General features: G+C 44.8%; 1 protein-coding gene across 1 annotated transcript in view; it reads left to right on the top strand.

Moving 5' to 3' along the window:
• MATN2 (matrilin 2) overlaps positions 1-20,182 on the top strand; it is a 167,868-nt gene that overhangs the window by 141,269 nt on the left and 6,417 nt on the right. The window contains exons 11-14 of the mRNA XM_031669683.1: positions 6,565-6,687; positions 8,016-8,138; positions 11,247-11,369; positions 17,747-18,160. Coding sequence (XP_031525543.1) covers positions 6,565-6,687; positions 8,016-8,138; positions 11,247-11,369; positions 17,747-18,160 — 783 coding nt within the window. The remainder of the gene's footprint in view (positions 1-6,564; positions 6,688-8,015; positions 8,139-11,246; positions 11,370-17,746; positions 18,161-20,182) is intronic.

Genomic DNA, 20,182 nt, shown 5'->3' on the forward strand with positions numbered 1-20,182 from the left:
CCTGGAGGTTGGAGGTCAGAGGCCAACATGAAATGACTGGGAGTGTGAATGGACAGAGGCCACCCCACGGCCCCTGGCACAGGGTCCGCTCCCCACTTGATAACGCTCAGTGGCTTTCCACTGTCTCCTATAATAAATTTCCATTACACTCCTTGATTTGGCAGAGTGAAGAACCCCCTCTTCCACTTCTTTAGCCTCACCCTGGGCCCTCCCTGAAGCCTCCTCCTGTTCTTCAGTCAAAGTGGCAAGTCCCCTATTCTCTGAACAGGCCTGGTACCTTCCAGCCCATCCCAATGTCACCCCCATGGGCAACCTCCTCCCCTACCTGATGGGCTGTCCTCTCCTCCTCCCATCCCAGACTCTGCTGGGGCCTCTCTTCAGAGCTCTCCTGCCTGGCGTCATCCTGGGGTTCTCTCTGCACAGGTCTGAGAACAGTGTGGCAGAGCAAAAACAGTACTGAACTGGAAGTCCAAAGACTGGGTTTAAATCATGTCGCTTCTACTCTGGGCAAGGGAATTGGCCCTCTCGGGGTCTGAGTGCTCATCTCTAAACTAAGAATGGTCATTGCTGCCTTTCAAGGCCACTGTGTGGTTCAGGGAGACTGCTGTTGCAGTGCTATGTGAACTTGTGAACTGCCGTGACCCCTAAGGGATTCCTCTTCTTGTCTACCCTCCTCAGCATCAGAACCCCCTGCACTGAGGAGACTCAGAAGGTAGCTCCTGGCATTGCTGCCTGGAGGCACATCTCCCAGGGCCATGCCTGCTCTCCTTGGAGGGGCCCCGGAGATGCACAACTCTGGAAGGCACCTGGACTCTTTCCAAGGGCTGTCCTATGAGGGACCCTCCCTTCCGCAAGCGGAGGACACCAACGGGGATCAGAGCCATCAGACTAGGGCACTGGGGGATCTCTGCTGGTGATACTCCCAGTCCAGCCACCACAGGCAGATCTGCAAGGGCCTGCTAGGCTGCCTGAGGCCCTGAGCTTGGCCTTCCAGGGCTGAGGCAGCCCTAGGCAAGGCTAGGGGAGTGTCTTAGTCTACTCAGGCTCCCATCACAAAATACCATAGACTGAATGTTTTTTCTTAACCACAGAAATTTATTTCTCACAGTTCTGGAGGCTGGAAGTCCAGGATCCAGGTGCTGGCATGGCTCGGTTCTGGTGAGGGCCCTCTTCCTAGTTTGCAGACAGCCAGCACCCCACTGTGTCCTCGTATTGCATGGGTTGTAGGGAGAGAGAGCAAAGAGTACAGGCAAGTTCTCTAGTGTCTCGTCTTATTATAAGAACACTAATCCTATCAGGTCAGGATCCTGCCCTCACAACCCCATCTAAACCTAATGACCTCCCAAAGACTCCACCTCCACATACCCTCACATCAGGGCTAATATCAGATGTGAATTTTGGGGGAAACAGTCTGTAGCAGGGAGTAGGGGGAGGAGACCACCCTCACTGTCAGGTATTTATATTACAGGCTTGATGCAACAGAAGGAAGGTAGAGATTTTCCCTTATTTTGTGGGAAACAGACACATGGAGGAAAACGATGCCTCCAAGCTGGCCCTGGTCGGGGAGTCAGTAGCAGAGCCAGGACCAGAGCCGAGTCCCCTGATTTCAGGATCTTTTGCCCAGTGTGAGATGCCCTGGAAAAGCACATCTCAGTTCAGCTGCTTCTTGGTTTGTCTGAGAAAAAGCCTATATTAAGTTAGCAAAGGATTGGCTGCTCCTAGTTTTATTACGAGAAAAGCCAGGAAGCAGTGTAACTCTATCTGTCGGCTTCTGGTTACTGTCTTGGCAGATGGCCGCTGTGGCTTTCCATCTCTGGGGTTGGGGTTGGTTTTAACAGCGTCTTACGTGGAGCCCCAGACGCAGGATTGCTGTCTGTCATCACGGCAGAGGTGCAAGTCCACAGAACACGTTGCCCCACAGTTGCTGCGCCACAGACATATGTGACTCACCTGTGTCAGCGTGCAGGGCTGCTAGACGTGGACCCTAAAGACCTGTGCTACATCCTAAAACTTCTCATCATCCTGAGCACATGCTGCAGAATCCATTCACGATGAGGGTTTAATTAAAAACGTAGGCCTGGGTCTTTATGTGTAAAAGGAGGAGAATCCTTCTTTGAGAGGAAGAATGTTTTCTTCCTCCCTCTTGAGATTTCTCATACGTCCTCCCACCTATTTCACTTAAGTGATGGCTCCTAATGGAGTCTGTCTTTGCTCTCCTCTCTGGGTTTGAATCTAGGTACTTCCTTAAGCACTTGGTTCCTTTACCCTCGTTCTCTACGAATATTTACTGTGTACCTGCAGTGTGCGGGGTGCTGGGGATCTCTGGGGTTGATGCAGATTCCGTTTGTGCCCTGACAGCGTTTACAGCTTCTTGGGGAAGAAGGATAGCAGAGACAGCGTCCATTCCATGGGGTGAGAGCGGTGATGTGGGAAGGAGGGGGCCGCGGGAGCCTCCCCTAGTCTAGAGAAAGAGATGTTTAATCAGACACCCAGAGAGCGAGCACAGTGAGCCAGCCAGAGATGGAGGGGAAATGCTTTCCTAGGGGCCAGAGAGCAAACTGCAGGAAGTTCCGTGCTCTGAGTATGGGGTACTGAGTGCAAGAGGGAGGCGGGTGAGAGACACGGCTGGGGACGCCGGTGGGACACACATTACCCACCTACAGCCTGCAGAGTTACGAGAGACTTCCTGGCAGGCATCTCTTGAGAAAATGATTTTTGTCTAGTTTATCTTCTGAGAATCTGCCAGGCTGCCTCAGCACACCCTCTTAACCTAGGATGATCCGTGGATGTGCAGCTGGACCAGGGACACGGAGATAACAGGTTTGAATATAGTCCCATCTCTGCCCCCAGGACGGCTAAGACCTCTGAAGGTTCAGGGACATTGGGAAAGTCACTTCCCCTCTGATCGTCAGTTTTCTCATCTCTAATGAAGGGGTTGGACTAGTTCATATCCAATAAGTTGAACTTCCAGCCCCCAAACAAGGATATTGCCTGGCTCAGATAAGTGTTCCGTAAACACTTGCCGAATGAATGAACTTACTGTGGTGCCCACCATCGTCTCCCAGGCTGAAGACACCCGGTGGTAGTGAGTCAGGGTGGTGGCTCTCTTTGCCTGTTAGGGGACCACTGAAGCATTTTCCTATAGGGGAATATCTTTGCCCTAAGGAGAAACTGACTCCAAGTTTGTTTCCAGACTTGGTGGATAGAAAGCTAGTGCCTATGGTTAGGAGGTTAACTATTGTCTGACTTTGGCATTCTCTAATTTCCCATCCGTGGTTATTTGAATTTATAAGTGGCCCAGAACATCCCTGCAGGGCAGAAACTGGACATTTTGCTGAAGAAATATGAGTCGCGCATTTTGCAAGGGGGTGTGTGGGAGAGAGTGGGAAGCCTAGCTGGCCACAAACATCTGCACACCCCATGGGTTCTTATTTAAAACATCTGCACAAAACCCCTGTGAGGTGGATCTAATTACCCTCAATTTTCAGAATGGAAAACTGAGGAAATGTTTCCTTTTGTTCAACAGGATTTCCTAGGGGTCTGTTAGGTGCCAGGCATTATGGCCACTGCCAACATCTCACCTCTGATGATTCGTTGAAATCATCTGTGGGGCTTGGAAAAAGTCTAAAGACCCAGGTAGCATCCCAGAAACCCTGAATCAGAAACAGAAACAGAGGCTGTCTCACATTGTTGGTGAGGGTAGAGATTGAAATAATCTCTTTGGAGGGTGATTTGGAAATATTTATCTGCCTTTAAATATTCATACCCTTTACCTAGGCAATTCTGCTTCTGGATGTATAACTTTCAGGTATGCCTTCACATTGTACATAAAACTACATGCACAAGAATATCCATTGCAGATAAGTTGTGGTGGCTCATGCCTGTAATCACAGCACTTTGGGAGACTGAAGCAGGAGGATCACTGGAGGCCAGAAACTTAAGACCAGCCTGGGCAACATAGTGGGACCCCGTCTCTACAAAAAATATGAAAATTAGCTAAGCATGGTGGCATGTACCTGTAGTCCCAGCTACTCAGGAGGCTAATTTGAGAGGATCACATGAGCCCAAGAGCCAAGGCTGCAGTGAACCGCAATGACACCACTGCACTCTAGCCTGGGTGACAGAGCAAGCCTGTATCTCAAAAAAAAAAAAACCCAAAAAACAAAAAAAAAAAACCAGCTTGCTCAGAGGGGTCTGTCTAGATTATGGCTTGACAAGGCTGACATGAAAGAGCTATAGCTATTTGATTACCGTGGAAAGTGGAGTAGTATTGTTATTATAAATTCATGGTAGGGGGAAAAAAACACCTCACCTCCATGGCCATCCAGTTGTCTGTATCATGGATTACTTCATTGTACTTTCCATTCTTACACTATGTGAGGAACTACCCCAAGCCATTGGGAAATGTTCTGCATTAGTAGTGAGTCTAGAATTTGCCTAGAAAAGTAAGTCACGCTCAGGGCAAGCAGGAGTGTCCAGCTTGGCTTTGAGCCTCCTCTGCAGCTGTAATCGCAGTTATCAACCTTTTCCCATTCTTCATAGATTTTGGCAGTGCTTCTGCCCAAAGAAAGAGAGGCAGAATTCCCTTCACGTTTGAAAGCTTGCTTTAGAATATAGCAATGCAGTATAGTCAGAAAAAACGGGGATTTATTTATAAGGTTACAATTTTTGTCTGGTTCTTTCTCTTGTTAACAATTGGTCTTGACAAGCCATTAGCCTTCCCAACCCTTAGTTTCCCTAGCTGGTGAGGGAGAATAACAACAGCTGCCTTAACTAACCCAAAGGTGGTTCTGAGGAGGCCTCTCCAGAGAGATACTGCAAAGATGCTTTACCAAAAAATATGTGTGGTTTGTGCCTGATTATAAAGGTCATTATGTGCTTTGGGGCCTTTATTTAATAACTCCAATTCGTGTCCATTTTAGAAATTCTACTCAATCTAAAAGGATTGAGTTAACTTTCTTATAAAAGTTGTATGTATGGTTCTTATAAATATGTATGGTTCTTATAAAAAGTCACCACCCTATCCTCAGTATTAAGCTTTTAAAATAACAGCCTGGTTTTCACAGGTTCACAAACCTTCTAGTCCCCCAGAAGCCACCCAGCCCTATAAGATGGCAACACCATCCTTCAGTTGCTCAGTCCAGCAACCTCGGAGTCTTCCTTGACTCTTCCGTCCTATCCATATGGACTCTTTATTAATACACGAACAAATTTTATAATCTCTACCTTAAAATACAGCCAGTCTGACCACTTCTCACCAGCCTGGTCTGGATCACCAAGATCTTTGCACAGGGCTGCTCCTAGCTGTCCGAGCTCCATTCTGTGCAGAGTGATCCTTTCAAAACAAACCCATATCATGCCACTCCACTGCTCGAAACACTGCAGTGACTGCCCTTCTTCAGATCTGACCCCTACTGTGAACCCCACATGGTCTGCCCCAGCCAGCCTTGCTGGCCTCATCCCCTGCCAGGCTCCTGGATGCTCCAGTCACAGTGGTCTCCTTGCCTTTCCTGAAACACACCAACCAAGCAGCTCCTGTTGCTGCAGTTTGCAAATGCTGTTCTTTCTTGCTGATCATGCTCTTTCCCAGACACCACCACTCACGTCCTCTCTTTCTGCAGGGCTCTGCTCAGTGTCACCGTATCTGACACACCATATAAAATAACAAGCCCTCCCTACTCTCCAGCCCAGCAGCCACTCTCCATCCTTCTTTCCTGCTCTTCCTTCATAGCACTTTTTCCCACATGACATAGCACACATTTGTCTGTTTTCCACGCATGCCTCTTCCCCTGACACCTGCTGCCAAATGTAAGCTTCACAAAAGCAGAGACTTTGTTTTGTTCGTTGCTGTATCCCCAGAGCCTAAAACAGTACCTGGCTCATCACAGGGACTCACAAAATATTTGTGAACTGACTGAATACGTGAATGAATTGGTTACCTAAGTGTAATATATACATACATACATAAGTTGATATGTAAATAAGTTGATATTATAGTTATATAATAGCCAATTAGGTTAATCTTATTTTCTAATATTTATAAGTAATTTATCTCTCATTCTGTAACTTGTATTCTCATGTTTTTTGTTCATTTTTCTTGTGGAGATGATTATATTGTTTGAATTTTATGTGCCATGTATATATTAAGAATTCTTGCTCACTTTGGGAGTCTGAGGTGGGTAGATTGCTTGAGCCCAGCAATTCGAGACCAGCCTGGGCAACATGACGAAATCCCGTCTCTACAAAAAATTAGCCAGGTGTGGTGGTGCGTGCTTGTAGTCCCAGCTATCCAGGAGGCTGAGCTGGGAGGATCACTTGAGCCCGGGAGGCGGAGGCTGCAGTGAGTTGAGATTATGCCACCACACTCCAGCCTGGGTGGCAGAGTGAGACCCTCTCTCAAAAAGGAATTTTTGCTCATAGACACGCTTTATATTCTGAAATGTGTACTGTAGGATAAGGCACTGTTTTAATTCAAGGTGTCTGAAATGTCTTTTATGATTGAATAAGCCACTCAGTATGAGTCATTTTCTTCTTCTGTTTCTCTAATTCCCATTTGATTCTCAGAACTGGACTCTTGTGCTCTGGGGGACCATGGTTGTGAACACTCGTGTGTAAGCAGTGAAGATTCGTATGTATGCCAGTGCTTTGAAGGTTATATACTCCGTGAAGATGGGAAAACCTGCAGAAGTAAGTTTGTACTGGAGCTGGCTCCTACTACTCTGCCAGACCACTGTGTGAAATTGCTATCCTCACCTCTGTATACATCAGTTCCTCTCAGAAGTCAATGCCACACGGCAAAATGTAATGTAGTGTCCTGGATAGGACCCCGAAAGAGAAAAAGGACATTAGGGAAAAACTAAGTAAATGTCAATAAAATACAGACTTTAGCTAATAATCATGTATCAGTATGGGTTTATTAATAATAACGGAGGGACCACACTCATGTGAGGTGTTAATAATAGGGAAAATTAGGTGTAGGGTATATGGCAATTCTTTGCACTATCGTCTCAATTTTTGTGTAAATCTAAAACTGTCCTAAACAATAAAGTCTATTAAAAAAATGGACAAACAAAGTGGATGCCAGAGCTATTACTGAAGTTCTTCATTTATATGCTTTGTGGCAAGAAACAGTGGTTTGGCAGTATACTCTAGTGGAAAGATGGACAGTCAGAAATCCAAGATTCAATCAACTTCTGTCTCTGCCATTCATTAGCTGGGAAAGTTGTCTAACTTCTCTAAACCTCTCTGCTTATTTATCTTTAATAATGTTGTTGTTGTTATTTCTGGTAGCACAAATCCTTCCCAGAGGGCACCTTGCGATGAAGCCAGTTTTGCCTTTCAGAAGGCAAAGCCTCTTAGATGGGGCTGCAGCCAGCCAACCCAGGATAAGCAGCCTTAGAGTGAATTGCTGGCGTAAATCTCAAGACACATCTCTGAATAATCAAAGGGGAGTGTGTGACCCTGGTTTCCAGCCCTATCAGTTATCTTTTTCTCAACGTCTCAAAGCACTTTATAAAGAGCAACTCATGTTGACACTTTTGTAAGGAAAGATGGGTAGCTGGAGTAATTACTCTCTCATTTTTTAGACAGCAAAGCTAAGACTCCAAGAAGTTAAGTTATTCTCCTAAGTCATACACTATGTCAGGCACAAAGCCAAAGTGAGATTTCAGTGCTGCTAATCTGAATTGAGGTTTCATCTCCTAAGGAATCATATCAACAGTGTTTCCATTCTGATATCAGAAACTATGTCTACAGAAAGCTGATGATGGACTGCATTTTAACACTAAAGTAGTGCTGGTGAATGATGATGGTGAAGACTGTGAAACAGTTTGAAGGGTTAGCCCGAATTAGAGCCCCTAAACTTTGTTCTCAATTGTATCTTCCTGCCCTGCAGACCACTGAGCTCAGGGGGCAGTGGAATCCGGTAGCGGACTCCAGCAGATGGGTCCTCCAGGGTGAAGTCCATGTGAAATGCATGTTGGCGAAATTGTTGAAACTTGCTCTCCCGTCTTCAGGGAAAGATGTCTGCCAAGCAGTAGACCATGGCTGTGAACACATTTGTGTGAACAGTGACGACTCATACACATGCAAGTGCTTGGAGGGATTCCGGCTCGCCGAGGATGGGAAACGCTGCCAAAGTAAGTAGCCTTGAGGTGGAGAAGAACTTTTCCCTCTGTGGACTCAGAATTAGAGAACTGCATTTAGTCCTTAAAGTCCTCCTTTATTACCACTGTCACAAGTGTCAGTTCCTGCCTTGGGTGCTCTGAAAGTGATTAGCTAAAGATCAGTTCAGTAGTCTCTTGCTTTTTTGGGAATTTCTCAGTCAAGGCCTGAGTTTTGGGTCCTTTGCTTCTCTTCATTTTCTGCCGGCCGTCAGCCCTTTCCACAGCAGCTATGTGGGTGCCCAGAGCCTTGCACAGTGCCTGCCTAGTCACTGGACTGAATTAGAACCTCTGCTAGCAATCACTACAAGGATCAAAGGTTAATTACCGAGCTTTCTCCTCTTGGCAGACCTTAAAAGTAAGGGCAAAGGGTGAAAGGGTGTATTTGTCCATTTTCACACTGCTGATAAAGACATACCTGACACTGGGCAATTTACAAAAGAAAGAGGTTTGATGGACTCACAGTTCCACTTGACTGGAGAGGCCTTACAATCATGACAGAAGGGGAAGGGCACATCTCACACAGTGGCAGACAAGAGAGGAGAACTTGTGCAGGGAAACGCCCTTTATAAAACCATCAGAACTTGTGGAGATTATTCACTATTAGAATAGCACAGGAAAGCCCTGTCCCCATGATTCAATTACCTCCCACCAGGTCCCTCCCACAACACATGGGAATTGTGAGAACTACAATTCAAGATGACATTTGGGTGGGGACACAGCCAAACCATATCAGAGGGATGTCCTGTGGGTTTTATTTTTCTATTATTTGTATCATTTGCTTCTATAGGTCACCCAGAACAGGCTCTGAGAGTTTAGTTAGAAGGTATATTCACCAGAGTTCTCCAGAAAAACAGACCTTCTCTATGTATATCTTCATCTTCTATTATATATAAATATAATAGAAGACATATATAATATACATATGTCTTCTATAGTCTGTTCTATCTTCTATTTATATATATCATAGAAGATATATATACACACACATATATATATACGTGTGTGTGTATATATATGTATACTATGGTCTGTTTCTATTTTCTATTAATATATCATCTCCACAGGAAAAATGGACATACACACACACACACACACACACACACACATATATATATGGTGAGAGAGGAAAACATTGGTTGATTTTAAGGGATTGGCTCACATAATTGTCAGAGACTGGCAAGTTCTAAATCTGTAGGCAGCCTGGAGACCCAGGCAAGAGCTGATGCTGCAGCCCAAGTCTGAAGGCAGTCTGGATGCAGAATTCCCTTTTCCTCTGAGGACCTCGGTCTTTTTTCTTTAGGCCTTCAAGTGATTGGATGAGGCCCATCTACATTATGGAGGGTAATCTGATCTGCTTTACTCAAAGTCTACTGATTAAATGTTAATTGCATCTAAAAATTAGCTCACAGCATCATTTAGACTGGTGTTTGACCAAACAACTGGGCGCAATAGCCTAGCCAAAGTGACACATCAGATTAACCTTCACAGTACCCAAAGGAAGAGAGGGATGTCATACGAGCTCAGTGAGGTGGGCGTTAGGAGAGTACAGAGCAGGGATTTTTCCCCACCATGAGATTCTGAGGTGGTAATTCCCTATTTGGCGGGGAAGGGTGGTTGACAAAGTCTACTTGCTTTTGTGACACTTTGCCCCAGTGGGCAAAATGACCCTTTTTAAATTAAGTCAAAATAAGTTCAGTTGCTTTTGAGGTTGATTTTTGGGAATTTTCTCACAGACTCCTTTGAGATAACTGGGGACGTTCCACAAGCCAGCAAGGCTGGGTTGGATGGATCTCAGTACCTCGCTTCTTCCACCGGGAAGAGCGACTCCTGCCTTTACCGAGAAGTTCTGTGTGAACAACTGGTGCCTAGGATGCCTGTGGTGCCCTGGCCTGACTCTGCAGGGATTCCCCTCACAACTGCAGGTTCAGCTTCACACTGCAGTGGCCCTCTTGTGGGGATTTTTCTATAATTCTGCCCATTGTGGCTGTCTGTGCTGCTTTGTTCATGCTTTTCTTTTTGTTTGCTTTTGTTTTGAGACAGGGTCTTACTCTGTCACCCAGACTGGAGTGCAGTGGCAGTATCTTGGCTCACTATAACCTCCACCTCCTGGGCTCAAGCAATCTTCCCACCTCAGCCTCCTGAGTAGCTGGGACTACAAGCATGCACCACCACACCCAGTTAATTTTTGTATTTTTTTGTAGAGATGTGGTTTCACCATGTTGCCCAGGCTGGTCTTGAACACCTGAGCTCAAGAGATCTGCCTGCCTTGGCCTCCCAAAGTGTTGGGATTACAGGTGTGAACCACCACGCCTAGCCCTCTTGCTTTTCTTTCTGCAAACATCTGCACACTCACACACACTGTTTATTCATTCAACACATTTTTTGCTCAGTAAATTAAGCTACTGTACACAAGGTACAACTTCTACCTCTGGAATTTGATCCTAAATCAGATTTCACCATTCCTGCTTCCTAGAGGGATGTGTACTCACTGATTCCAATTTTGTGTGAAGCCTCTCCTTTTAAGGGCTAATGACAGGAAAGAGCCATAGGCTCTCAGGCTATGGAGGAGCACTCAGGAGACAGCTGTGTCATCAACCTGCCAGATGACCGTGGGCAGCAGTGAAGCTTTCTGAGGATCTGATTCTTCATTTATACCTTGAGTATAATTACCCCAGTCTTCTTCCTCTCACAGGGTGTTGTGAGGGCTAAAGGGCTGTAAGTACTTCGAAGAGTTTAAATTACCTCACACATGAGAAATGTTCATTAGACAATCTGAACTGGAGTGTTTGGGATGTCTGTGGCAAAATAAATTAGAAGCTAAAGCACATCTAATAATAGGATAGTAAATCAAGGACACCTAATCACCCATCATACCATTCAGACTCATGGGAGCTGGAGCTTTCTGAGAGGAGCTTTTTCCCCATCCTGAGTATGAGACTAAAAAAGACATTATGAAGGAGGTTTGAAGAGAGGTGTATTTTCTTTAAAAGAGATTACTTCCACCATCTCTACTCACATGACTATTCAGTTCACCTCATTTCTACACTGATGGGATTGTTCAACTCCCTACATTTTCCTCAGGGAAGGATGTCTGCAAATCAACCCACCATGGCTGTGAACACATTTGTGTTAATAATGGGATTTCCTACAGCTGCAAATGCTCAGAGGGATTTGTTCTAGCTGAGGACGGAAGACGGTGCAAGAGTAAGTGATCTGAACTTGGCTCTCTGCTTTAATTTGGTTTTGGAGCAACTGCTTTTTGGAGTATTTTCAGGCAACAAGTCCCTCACCTCTGCTTCTCCCATAAATATAAATGCATATGCACAAATACAGAATGGGGAAGCAAGGGCTTAACTGCAGCCCCTGTGAAAACACTTTCAGTTTTAATTGACAGTAAATTCATTATCAGCCAAGAGGCTAGGCTGATCATAGGCTGAACAGCAATGTCTGGATGAGGGAGGTGGAGACAGCTGTGCTCTGCTCTGGGCTGGAGAATTACCTTCAGTTCTGGGCATGGCAATTTTTAGGAGAAGAGATAGACTGGATGGTTTCAAAACATTAAAACAATAACAATAACATCAACAATAACAAAAGACAAAAGGAGCCTTTTGAGACGGATTCTGCTGTGTCACGCAGGCCGGAGTGCAGTACGATCTCAGCCTCACCGCAAAGCTCTGCCTCCCAGGTTCACACCATTCTCCTGCCTCAGCCTCCCAAGTAGCTGGGACTACAGGCGCCCACTGCCAGGCTAATTTTTTGCATTTTTAGTAGAGACGGGGTTTCACCGTGTTAGCCAGGATGGTCTCGTTCTCCTGACCTCGTGATCCACCCGCCTCAGCCTCCCAAAGTGCTGGGATTACAGGCATGAGCCACCGCGCCCAGCCGCAAAAGGAGTCTTGAGAGAATTATTTTATAATCTGAGAGAAGATCTTTCTAAACATGACATGAAATTTAAAAGCCATAAAAGAAAAACAAAGGAAAATATATAGTAAGAGAGTAAAGCTGTGATACCTTTTTTTAACCTATTAGTTACCAGAGATCAAAAAGTTTGATTCCTTATGTTGGCAAAGGTATATTGTAGTAGGGAATGATAAATGGATCAGTGGGTGTCTGAATTGGTATAACCTTTCGGAGGGCAATTTGGCAATGTTATGAATCCAGTTCCACTTCTAGAAGTTTATCTTACAGATATGTGCATGTTTACAAAGCCATGTATACAAGGATATTTTATACAGCACTATTTGTAGCAGCAAAAACTGGAAACAAGCTAAATGATCACCCATGAGCCTGGCTGAATAAATTAAGGCACATCTATGTAATAAAACATGACGCAGCTGTTAAAATAACAAGCAGCTCTGGATGTATCCCCAAGATATTTTAAGTGAAAAAAGCATGGTGCTGAATGTTTTTTATAGTTTGTTACCATCGATATATTTTGTAAAACACTCTAACATACAGTCTCTCTTTCTCTATATATACGTGTGTGTATACCATTATAACATATATAATGTGTATACCCTTATACACACACACACACACACACACACACCCTTTTTCTAATATTTTTTGTTCCAAATGCATGTATTATTTTTTAGAAAAAAAATAAGATAAATACGATTTAGAAATAAGAATCATGATCTTGTGAGGAAGTTCAGTATTAAGCAGAAAAAAATTAGGAAACTGGGGATCTTTGTAGAAAAAAACTTTTGAGGTACTAAATACCAACGTGACTGTCATCTCACTCATGATTTGTATGATACCCCACCCCACCCCACCCTACCCCGGAAAGAAAGGACACTGGGAGAAGCTACAGCTCAGCACGAGGACAAAGAAGCTTTCTACCAAGGAAGCTGCATGTCTAATTAGTTCAGCACATAAGCTTCAGCTCAGACAGATCTGGATTTGAACCCTGATTCATACTACCTGTGTGACCTTGGTCAAATTATTTAACCTCAGCCAGGCACTGTGGCTCACGCCTGTAATCCCAGCACTTTGAAAGGCCAAGGCGGGCAGATCACCTGAGACCAGGAGTTCGAGACCAGCCTGGCCAACATGACGAAACCCTGTTTCTATTAAAAATATAAAAATTAGCTGGGTGTGGTGGCACGCATCTATAATCCCAGCTACTGGAGTGGCTGAGGCAGGAGAATTGCTTGAACCTGGGAGGCAGAGGTTGCAGTGAGCCGAGATCACGCCATTGCTCTCCAGCCTGGGCAACAGAGCAAGACTCCATCTCAAAATAAATAAATAAATAAACAAACAAACAAAAATTAGTCAGGTGTGGTGGCATGCACCTATAATCCCAGCTACTTGAGAGGCTGAGGCCAGGAGATGGAAGTTGCAGCGAGCCAAGATCATGCCACTGCACTCCAGCCATGGTGACAGAGCAGGGCTCTGTCTCAAAAAAAAAACAACAAAAAAACCAAATTATATAACCTCTCTGAGTCCCAGTTTCCCCATCTATAAAATGAGGATGATACCTCACAAAGCCATCACAAGGAATACATGAGATCATGTATCCAAAGGTGCTGAACAGCCGGGTGTGGTGGCTCACGCCTGTAATCCCAGCACCTTGGGAAGCTGCAGTGGGAGGATCGCTTGAGCTCAGAAGTTCAAGACCAGTCTGGGCAACATGGTGAAACCCTGTCTCTACAAAAATTAGAAAAATTAGCTGGTTGTGGTGGTACGTGCCTATGGTCCCAGCTACTGGGGAGGCTGAGGTCGGAAGATCACCTGAGTGCAGGAGATTGAGGCTACAGTGAGTTGTGATTGTGCCACTTCACTCTAGCATGTGTGGCACAGTGAGACCCTGTCTCAAAAAAAAAATTTTTAATAAAAAATAAATAAAGGTGTTGAGCCCAGTGCTGACACACACTAAGTGCTCAAAAACTGATCACTATTACTATTCACAGTAGCAAAGACATGGAATCAACCCAAAATGCCCATCAGTGATAGACTGGATAAAGAAAATGTGATGTATATACACCATGGAAGACTATGCAGCCATGAAAATAAATGAGATCATGTCCTTTGCAGGGACGTGGGTGGAATTGGAAGCCATTATCCTCAGCAAACTAACACAGGAACAGAAAACCAGGCACTGCATGTTATCACTTATAAGTCAAGCTGAACAAAGAGAATACATGGACACAGGGAGGGGAACAACACAAACTGGGGCCTGTTGGGGGGAGTCAGGGGAGTGAGAACATCAAGATAAAAAGCTAGTGCATGTGGGGCTTAATACCTAGGTGATGGGCTGATAGGTGCAGCAAACCACCATGGAACACGTTTGCCTATGTAACAAACCTGCATGTCCTGCACATGTATCCCAGAACTTAAAATAAAATTGAATTTAAAAAACAACAGACAGGCCAGGCGCGGTGGCTTACGCCTTTAATCCCGGCACCTTGAGAGGCCGAGGCGGGCAGATCACATGAGGTCAGGAGTTCAAGACCAGCCTGGCCAACATGGTGAAACCCTGCCTCTACTGAAAATACAAAAAAATGGCCAGGTGTGGTAGCGCGTGCCTGTGGCTCTGGCTACTTGGGAGGCTGAGGCAGGAGAATCACTTGAACCCAGGAGGCGGAGGTGGCAGTGAGCCAAGATTGCGCCTCTGCACTCCAGCCTGCGCGAGAGAGCGAGATGCCATCTCAAACAACAACAACAAACAAACAAACAAGATGATCACTATTGTAATCATCAACAGCAGAAATGTCCAAAATGGGGCTTCAGTGGTAAGGTGACAATTCCTCAACAGGAGAGGCGTTGAGGCCCAGGCCGAATGGTCACTGGGTGGGGATGTTGAAAAGAAGATGTAAGCAACAGCGAGGCTGGAGTAGATGATCTTTAAAGGGCTTATCCATGCCTGAAGTTCTAGAACTTTCTGAAAATTATGTTCTGAAAGCAAGTCACAGCTCCGTTCCAGTCTTATCAACTTAACTATCAAAAAGAAAATGCCCAAGAAAAGTGGGAATTACCCTCTGGCAAAAAAATAGCTAACAAGTGGGGCTGTCCTTTCTGTGTCTGAAAGCAAATATGCGGGCCCTGCTCTCCCTGATGTTTTTCCACTCTGCCTTGTTTTGTGTTCCCTGGAGAAGGCTTCTGGACCCCATTCTGTGTGTGGGGGTTGCAAGTGCTAGTTTTGTTCTGTAAGAAAAATGTGTACAGAAAAGAGGAGAAAACAGACTCACTGCTGGAAAATTATTTCAGTATTTTTGAAATCTGCTGAAGAGCCACATGCATGCTGCCTGAGTCTTTTTTTGGTTCACTTAGGAACAGACTATGGAATGTAAATGAAGCTTTGAGTTGGCCTTTTCCTCTTTCACTAATAAAAGATCGATAGGTTGAGTGATGAGGAAAAGCACTTAATGGAGAAACAGAAGAACCCAAACCCCCAACATCCTCTCTCTCTCTCTCTCTCTCTCTCTCACACACACACACACGCACACACACACACTCTCTGACATTAAGCATGTTATACTGGCCAAGCACAGAAATGGTTTTGCATGTGTGTGTCTTTACATGCTTATATTGTTGTGCCTCACTTTGAAAGATTAAACAGTTGCTTGATATATAAAACAGAATGTTTATCACAGATTGTGGATTGTTTGAAATGAGATCATCTGGCCCAACGCAGTGGCTTACACCTGTAATCCCAACACCTTGGAGGCCAAGGCGGGTGGATCACAAGGTCAGGAGTTTGAAACCAGCTTGGCCAAGATCATGAAACCCCGTCTCTACTAAAAATACAAAAATTAGCCAGGCGTGGTAGCATGTGCCTGTAATCCCAGCTACTTGGGAGGCTGAGGCAGGAGAATCGCTTGAACCCAGGAGGCAGAGGTTGCAGTAAGCTGAGAAAGCGCCATTGTACTCTAGCCTGGGCAACACAGCAAGACACTGTCTCGAAAAAGAAAAAGAAGAAATGAGATAATCCATTTTGGATCTGTCCATTTTTCTTTTGCAGTCCTGAATAACAAAAAGCCTCTCCATACCCAAATTGCTTAACATAAAGCTTTTATTTCTGTCTTACTATCAACCATCTATTAATAGTTGCCTGAGACCGGGCACAGTGGCTCATGCCTGTAATCCCAGAACTTTGGGAGGCCGAGGCGGGTGAATCACCTGAGGTCAGGAGTTCAAGACCAGCCTAGCCAACATGGCAAAATCTCGTCTCTACTAAAAATACAAAAAAACTAGCCAGGTGTGGTAGCGTGTGCCTGTAATCCCAGCTACTCGGGAGGCTGAAGCAGGAGAATCACTTTAACCCAGGAAATGGAGGTTGCAGTGAGCCAAGATCACACCATTGTACTGCAGCCTGGGCAACAGCAAGACTCCATCTTTTAAAAAAAAAAAAAAAAAAAAGCCTGAAAAGTTTCCATGTAAAGAATTTATGGTGATAATTTTTTGTTATTTTTTTACAGAGAGATGCAGGGTCTTGCTCTGTCACCCGGACTGGAGTGCAGTGGCACAATCATAGCTCACTGCAACCTATAATTCTTGGGCTCCAGTAATCCTTCTGCCTCAGCCTCCCAAGTAGCTAGGGCTACAGGCATGCATTACCAGCTAATTTTTTAGCCCAGCTAATTTTTCTTTTTTTAAGAGAGACAGTCACTCTGTTGCCTAGGGTGTTCTTGAACTCCTGTGCTCAAGCCATCCTCCTGCCTCCGCCTCCCAAAGTGCTGGGGATTATAGGTGTGAGCCACCGCACCAAAGCTAATAATTATTTTGTCAGCTTTAATAGGTCAGTAGGGTACTTACACGTGTGCTACCCAATGAACATCACCTCATTCACTTAGTTTGTCACCACACATTTACTGAACACCTTTCTTGTGCCAAGTATTGGGGGGTGGGGCATAAAAATGAATGAAACACAGTCCCTGCTGAAGAGGAACTCACAGACTGGAGGAGGAAACACATCATTAAATAATTATTGTACAATGTGGAACACTATATAGAGTACATTAGATTGTATGCAACTTGGTGTCAGGAATTGTGTCTTGGTCACTATTGCAATCCTGCTACGTCCACTGCCTTGTACAAAGCAGGTCCTCAATAACTTTTTGGTTGAATAAATTAGTAGTGTTAGGGGTATATAGAAAGCAATACAAGCTGAGTTACAAGGAAGGCTCCCCGGCAGAGGTGATGGCTGAGCTGAAGAAATCTCTTTCTCCATTGACTGTCAGAATGCCAGCACTAGGGTGATGTCACCCTCCTGGAGTAAAGGTCTGGGAGTCTTTTGGGTATTGTTAGACCCTTCAGTGTACTCTACACCCAGCTCCTCCCAGACCTGTCAGTGTTCCAGGGTACAATATAGACTTGGTTTCCTAGACAATTGTACATCTGCCATTTTGCTTGTGAAAAATACTATTTTTATCAATATGACAAGCCAACCATAAAAGTATATGTGAAAATTATTGTTGCTTGTGGCCCTCCCAACACCTCATCTGTCCTGTGTATTATCTAAAGAAGAAGAAAACTGGTTCCCCAAAGTGGTTATGCCTCCAATTGAAGCATCATTTTATTCTACTCTTGTGCATAAATGATTTTTTATCATTTTTTTTTAATCAACTTTCCTTTTATAGAATGCACTGAAGGCCCAATTGACCTGGTCTTTGTGATCGATGGATCCAAGAGTCTTGGAGAAGAGAATTTTGAGGTCGTGAAGCAGTTTGTCACTGGAATTATAGATTCCTTGACGATTTCCCCCAAAGCCGCTCGAGTGGGGCTGCTCCAGTATTCCACGCAGGTCCGCACAGAGTTTACCCTGAGAAACTTCAACTCAGCCAAAGACATGAAAAAAGCTGTGGCCCACATGAAATACATGGGAAAGGGCTCTATGACTGGGCTGGCCCTGAAACACATGTTTGAGAGAAGTTTTACCCAAGGAGAAGGGGCCAGGCCCCTTTCCACAAGGGTGCCCAGAGCAGCCATCGTGTTCACCGACGGACGGGCTCAGGATGACGTCTCCGAGTGGGCCAGTAAAGCCAAGGCCAATGGTAATATGGGGTGGAGGTGCGGTTTACACCACTCAAGGTTCAGGTTTCTTAAACTCACTCAGTGGTCTCTGCTGGCCATAGGGGTAAGCTTCTTTGAGTATGCAGAAAGGCCTCCTGGCAACTGCCATTATACATCTTTACTACCCTGCCACCTAGAGGCCTTAAATAAAGTGGACCCCACAGGAGTTAAATAAAGTGCTCAGGAAGGAGTCTGGTGACTAGAAGGTTAGGCTAAGCTGACCACAGGCGGGTATCCTCTCCCTCTGATTTACTAGCCAGTGTGTGATCTCCAGTGTGAGAATCACCTAGAACATGCTATTCAACCACAGACATATATACAATAGTTCCAAAACACTGGTCTGGTTGCTCTAGAATCAACTGAAGAGCTTGTTAAATTGTTTCTGATGGGAACTTTTACTGATTATGTATATATATTCTTGTATTTTTTAACCAATACTTCAAGCGAACATTCTGAAAATGCAATAGCCTTAGGATGGATAATACTCTTGTGTTTGCAGGAGGCAAATTTAGCTTTTCAGAAAATCAGATGATGGAAGAGATTATGACTCTAAGCTCTTGTTGCTCAGTAAAGCCCAGCCTCTTCTCTGGGTTTTGCTGACCTGAGGGTAACTTCAGCTGCACAGATGTGAAGCGTGCTTGAGGAGTATGACCCTTGGCTAAGGAAACCCAGAAGCTAGGATGACTGGTAGAGACAGTTTATGGTGAAGTTTCTAGATTCCTTGACGGAGGTAAGAAAAGTTGAAGTAGTGAAGTAGTTTGTTTAAAAACTGCCTTTTTTTTCCTCTCTTTTTTTTTTTTTTTTTTTTTGAGACAGTGTCTCGCTCTATTGCCCAGGCTGGAGTACAGTGGCGCGATCTCGGCTCACTGCAAACTCCGCCTCCCGGGTTCATGCCATTCTCCTGCCTCAGCCTCCCGAGTAGCTGGGACTACAGGCGCCCGCCACCATGCCCAGCTAACTTTTTGTATTTTTAGTAGAGACGGGGTATCACCATGTTAGCCAGGATGGTCTCGATCTCCTGACCTTGTGATCCGCCCGCCTCAGCCCCACAAAGTGCTGGGATTACAGATGTGAGCCACTGCGCCCGGCCAAAAACTGCCTTCTTAAAGTACTTGTTGAGGACACACTGCTTTAGCAAGTCCTGTAAGAGGAAATAAGGTATGCACAGATCAAGGCCTCATTCAAGACTTTATGGACCCAGGGCCTAGATCAGGCCTGGCACATAGTAGATGTGTGACAACTACTTGCTGAGTGAATCAAGAAAGGAGTGAGAGCACTGGCAGTCCCATTGGTGAACTCCATTCCTCCTCACAGAAAGGCTGGTTCACACTGACATTCACTTGCTGTCTTTGTGAAGGAGGTCATTTTATTGACACTGCATACCTTCCCCTTTTTCTAGCCCGAGAGTGGTAGCCACAAATTGTCCTGCCCTGAATCATCTGGGTAGATTGTAAAACTGGCTGTTCACACTAGCCTAGATTGCTAGAGCTCATGTCAAACTCATAGGCCCCCTAGTCTGCATTCTTAAAAAGAATTAGGGGAAGCATCTTGGTCTCCAGAGACAGTGGTTAGCACTTTCATCTCACTGAAACTAATCTACCTTACCCTTTGCTCCATTTAAATGTCTCTACACATCACCCAAAGATAGGTGGTAGGAGAAACTGATGTTTATTTGATTCTTGAATCAACAAGATTTATGAGGTGGCATCCTCTTATGAATTTAACTACTCTTATGTATAGCAAACAGAATCTTAAAATAGTAGTTATCCTTTTTAGGAAGTTATGCATAAAATCACTGGGCTCCCGGACAAATATGCTGAACTTGATTATTGACCTTACACAGACTCAGAACAAGGCATCATAACTCTTGCCCCTTGTCTTGAGCCATTTTTAAGTACATTTTTAAGAATCTAGTCTAATAAATTAGCTAAAATAAGTTATCAGTGCTGAAAAATGTTTGGACTCAAGCAGAACATATTCTTATTGTGTTTTACTTTCAAATG

Source organism: Papio anubis, chromosome 8, assembly GCF_008728515.1.
Source record: "Papio anubis isolate 15944 chromosome 8, Panubis1.0, whole genome shotgun sequence".
NCBI classification, from domain to species: domain Eukaryota; kingdom Metazoa; phylum Chordata; class Mammalia; order Primates; family Cercopithecidae; genus Papio; species Papio anubis.